This window comes from Octopus bimaculoides, chromosome 11 (assembly GCF_001194135.2).
Source record: "Octopus bimaculoides isolate UCB-OBI-ISO-001 chromosome 11, ASM119413v2, whole genome shotgun sequence".
Classification (NCBI taxonomy): domain Eukaryota; kingdom Metazoa; phylum Mollusca; class Cephalopoda; order Octopoda; family Octopodidae; genus Octopus; species Octopus bimaculoides.
The window spans coordinates 53,976,681-53,981,718 of NC_068991.1; the positions used below are offsets into that span (position 1 = coordinate 53,976,681).

Consider the following 5,038-nt stretch of genomic DNA (forward strand, 5'->3'; position numbering starts at 1 on the left):
ATATAAAATAAAATAAAATAAAAATGGATGACACCATGAAAGAAAGTATTGAATGTAGATGAAATATTGAGTGTTCAATTTAAAGGATCAAATATATAAATATATAAATATAAATATATAAAGGCGACTCGAGTTTCAGGGCTATTTCCCTTCGTCATGGCCGGTAACAGTGATACCTCGCAGTATGAGTTTAATTCATTCCATGACCAAGCTCGTATTATGATTTACTAATTTTACAAATCAGTTTTCCCCATTGAAATTAACTAAAATATAATTAATCTGTTCCAATTCCCAAAAACCACTAAAAAATAATTTTTTAAGGGTTTTAAAACAGGAAAGGCGTAGTTACAAGTAAAATGACAGTTATAAAAAAGACAATACAAAGGAAATATATAACTGGTTTTATTAACTGAATTACCTTAAAGATGGGACTATTTGTGTGCTCGTACTGTGGATTTCCACTCGCACTTCAAGACAAAAATTTGCACAAGTCTTAGTTCATACAGCAAACTACTAGCACAATGGTGCACTCGTACTGCAAGGTTCTACTGTATATATGAGGCACAGATGTGGCTGTGTGGTAAGAAGTTTGCTTCCCAACCACACAGTTTTGGGTTCAGTACCACTGTGTGGCACTTTGGGCAAGTGCCTTCTACTATAGCCTCAGGCCAAGACCTTGTGAGGGGAATTAGTAGATGGAAACTGAAAGAAGCCCATCGTATATATATATATATATATATATACACATATACATAATGTGTGTGTGTGTGTGTGTGTGCATGTGTTAGCTTTTGAATATTGGGTTAAAAATCCCTTTTGGATATCAGTTATAGCTTTATGCACTTAGAGATCTGCTATTCTAGAAGAGAATTATTTCATATTCTCTCAAAAGGTTATAAATTCTTATGACATTCACATTATATTATTTGTATTTTAGGTGCATATTAACAGTAACGGGATGGTCTACTCAATTTTATTGCTGTTTATTACAGTGATTGCAACCGTAAGTACTAATAACATTTATCTCTTTCAATTACTTTGCTTTGTTAACACTATAGCATTTAAACAGGCCATACCCACCTCAAATACTCTACCTGTTTTATATTTAAACTGGCCAGATCTGACTGCTCACACCTACCCTACAATGTTATTCTAAAAATAAACAATATACATAGGTACAGGTGTGGCTCTGTGGTAAGAAGCTTGCTTTCCAACCACATCTTTTGAGGTTCAGTCTCACTGCATAGCACCTTATGCGAGTGTCTTCAGAACCTCTAAAACCTTGTTTCCACTTTTAACAACAAGGTAGTGATTATCAATAGTTTTTAACTAAAATTTTTTAAAATTACTGGTCTAAAAATATCAATAAATATAATTTAATAATCTATATGATCAATAAATATAATGTATTAATAATTAACATGATCAATTAATGATCAACAAAATTTTATTTAATGATATTTCTTTTTACTTTGTAGGTTAGTGCTATCAGAAAAGCCGGCTGGTATCTTAACCGCTACGTTGGGATCGCTTGTCTTGTTACCTATGCTATCTACTTAGTCTTGTCAGTTATGATTGAATGCAATGTCCTTGGCTTTGTTAACCTCCCTATGTGCACTGAGTGAATGACACACCACTGACAACAAATCAATGCCTAACACTGATTATCGGCCTTCACTGCCTCTCATTTTCCTTTTTATTTGCATTCATTGCCAACATTATTGCAGGAATGGTAGTTAGTTATCTTTAAAACATTAACATCCATTCTCTGTAAATATAGAACCACCATTTGTTAATTGAATGCAATTTTAATGCAATGAGGACAAACATCCAAACGGCATTAGAATAAACCACTTTTTATTGCCGCAGAACTGAAATACTGTACCGGAAGTGCCGACATATTCTAAAGAACAATTTTTTCCTAATTTTGGGAAACACATCGTTAGAATACTCATGAGCAAAATATCTTTAAAATGTAGTTATTAAAATTTCAACCCTTTCTATTACAACAATTTTTTTTACTACTACTACTACTACTAATACTACAGACTCTACTACTATAAATACTACTAAAAATACACTACCACCACCACCACCACCAGATCTGCTACTACAAATGCTGTTGCTATCATCTGTTACTGGATATTAATATCCTACACATTTTCATTCTGATGGCCAGCAGGATCTCTCATCATCACTGTCATCACATTTATTTATTTATTTATTATTTAATTCAGTCAGATATGTTTTAATATATTCCTTAACTCCTTTTGCTTTTCTTGAAAATATTAGTCCCTGATTAACTCAAACAATTGCTGTAACATTATTTTGCCAGAATCTCTCAAAGTTAGTTAATATTAACAGCTATAATAATAATAATAATAATAATAATAATAATAATAATAATAATAATAATGATAATAGTAAAAAAGAATTAAGGAAAAGTGGAGATGAAGTAAGACTAAGCTGTTAAATGATTATTATCACCAATGTCCACATAATCAGTTTTGTTTTTAATGAAAGCTATACTTTTATTATCAATTTAAATTACTTGTATGTAATTACACATGCACATACACACACACACGCACACACACGCACACACACACATATATATAAACAAATAAAACAGAGGCAAGAGGCAAAGAGTTTTAATATTTCCATAGAGGTTACAGTTGTTTCATAATCCACTCAGAATTACATCATTAATTATGTTGGGATTTAGCTATCTTTGTGACCTTATAGCTGGGTCTACGGCTAAAGTCATTTTGGTTTTTTTTTAGTTTTTATTTTACATTTAAAACATTTATTGTTGAAACCTTAACTATGCTCTAGTTTTAAATTTTATATTAAAGACTTCTTAAAATAACGTGTTTATTGCAGTACATTCCATTTGGAACAATACGTTTCTAAGGATCTCTTCCAGTTTCAAGACCTTCTCTAAATTGTTCATCTGAAATAATTGTAGAGGCAATTGTTATTGCTGTTTAAAATCTTACATTAGGATCATTGAAAATTTTGTTGTCTGTCTGCTTCTCTCATTTCTTAGTATCAAATTTCAAATGTCCCAACCGTTGATATAAAATTTTTTTACAGAAATAAATGGATAAATAAATAAATAAATAAATAATAATAATAATAATAATAATAATAATAATAATAATAATAATAATAATAATAATAATAATAATAATAATAATCCAAGAATATTTGAAAAATAGTTCTGAGAAGGTCTTGAAATAAGAATGAACTTTGAATATTATAAGATTCCAATGAAATATAAGGGACCATGAAAGAAATGTGATAAATCCTTTTTTTAAAACAAATAAAAAAATGGAGCTTAGTCTTGCTTAAATAACAGACATATACATGCACATATTTATATACATAAATACATTGTATTTGATACATCTTTATGGGCTATTTCTAATAAATGAAACACATGAACTATGCCTATCCACTAATTTATTCCCTAGTTTTATCAAAATCATCAAAGTGATATACTTTGCTTTCTTGATACTCTTGTTTCGCTGAAGCATGGTATCAAGATAGGGTATCAAGTAGGATATCAAAGAACAGTAGATAGGGTTTTAATACAATTAACTCTAGAAGAAATTGATTAGTCATTTGCTATGGCTCTTGTGTTTAATTTATAAATCAACAATATAACTGTACCAAAATACAGTGTGCATATGTCAACATATATGTATGTTATTTATGTCTCTGTGTGTATGTGTGTGTGTGTGTGTGTGTGCGTGCGTGTGTGTTTGTGTGTGTGTGCGTGCGTGTGTGTTTGTGTGTGTGTGGTGGTAGTGGTGACTTAATGCCAATTAACGATATTTGAATACTACTGAATCAAACTCAAACACCTAAAATTCTTCTAAATTTAATTTATTGTCCTTTTGTTGAAAAATCATTCAACAAAAGCAATGAAGCTTGTTATTTGGAAATCAAAAATTCCATCTTTTCTTTCTTATCCAAAAATATGTGAGCATGCTGCTGTATTTCAACCATTTTTGCTGACGTGCTTACCATGTAAATAAACAAACCACTATATATCCTCTTTTTTAAACGATTTTTGCTGGATTTTATTTTTGCTTGGTTATATATATAGATATATATATATACTGCACACACATGTACACACACACATGTGGCACACTACACACACACACACACACACACACACACACACACACACACACACACACACTAGTCAATCAAATCCCAGCTTAGTCTGATTTTCAATAGAGTTTGTAAGCTTTTCAATCTGATAGAGCCTATCAGAAAGCATTAAATGTTCTTTCACTACAGTTGTCAAATGTGAAGCTAATTAGCTGTTTGTTAATGTTGATACTACCTGAAGATTGTTATAAAACACGAAAGTACTTGTAATATGTAATATTGTAAAAATGCATTAATAAAATGTGAAATAAGACAATGTTGAAATCTGATTGACTGATATATTTATCTATACACAATTTTATAAAACCCTGATATATATATGTATGTATATATAGTGTGTGAATACAAAGGTTCAATACCTTACAGTAACCAGTAGTTTAACATCTGAGCCCTATACAAGGGATTCTTTGGACAAGTCAGTTTGAAGCACCCTTACTAAGGATCAAACTGTGGATCAGTGTAAGGCATAAAATCTACCAATTTCCACTATACATTTCTACTCTACAAATAACCTATTTGAGTTTTCTTTCTCTCTCTCACTCCCTCTCTCTCACTCCCTCTCTCTCACTTAGGGATAGTAGTAACAAGTACAACCTATCCACTGTTATACAAGTGTGTGTGTATGTGTGTTTATTCATTTAACTTTATGCTTGTGTATATGCATATATATATATATATATATATATATATATATATGGGAGAATATACAAAAAATAACAACAGACGAGGACAGGTGGTGTAAATAACAAAAGTATATATTAGTATGACGCTCGGGAATACGGAAAGTCTTTGACGTTTCGAGCTACGCTCTTCAACAGAAAGAATACGGAGACAAGGAGAAAAACACGGAGAA

At 30.9% G+C, this 5,038-nt stretch overlaps 1 protein-coding gene across 1 annotated transcript in view; it reads left to right on the forward strand.

The window, feature by feature from the left end:
* Positions 1 to 4,196, forward strand: part of LOC106869862 (sodium/potassium/calcium exchanger 4) — a 186,659-nt gene extending 182,463 nt beyond the window's left edge. Inside the window, exons 19-20 of the mRNA XM_014915782.2 lie at positions 938 to 1,003; positions 1,479 to 4,196. Of these exons, the coding sequence (XP_014771268.1) occupies positions 938 to 1,003; positions 1,479 to 1,625 (213 nt within the window). The 3' untranslated portion in view covers positions 1,626 to 4,196. The remainder of the gene's footprint in view (positions 1 to 937; positions 1,004 to 1,478) is intronic.
* Positions 4,197 to 5,038: the final 842 nt, after the last annotated feature.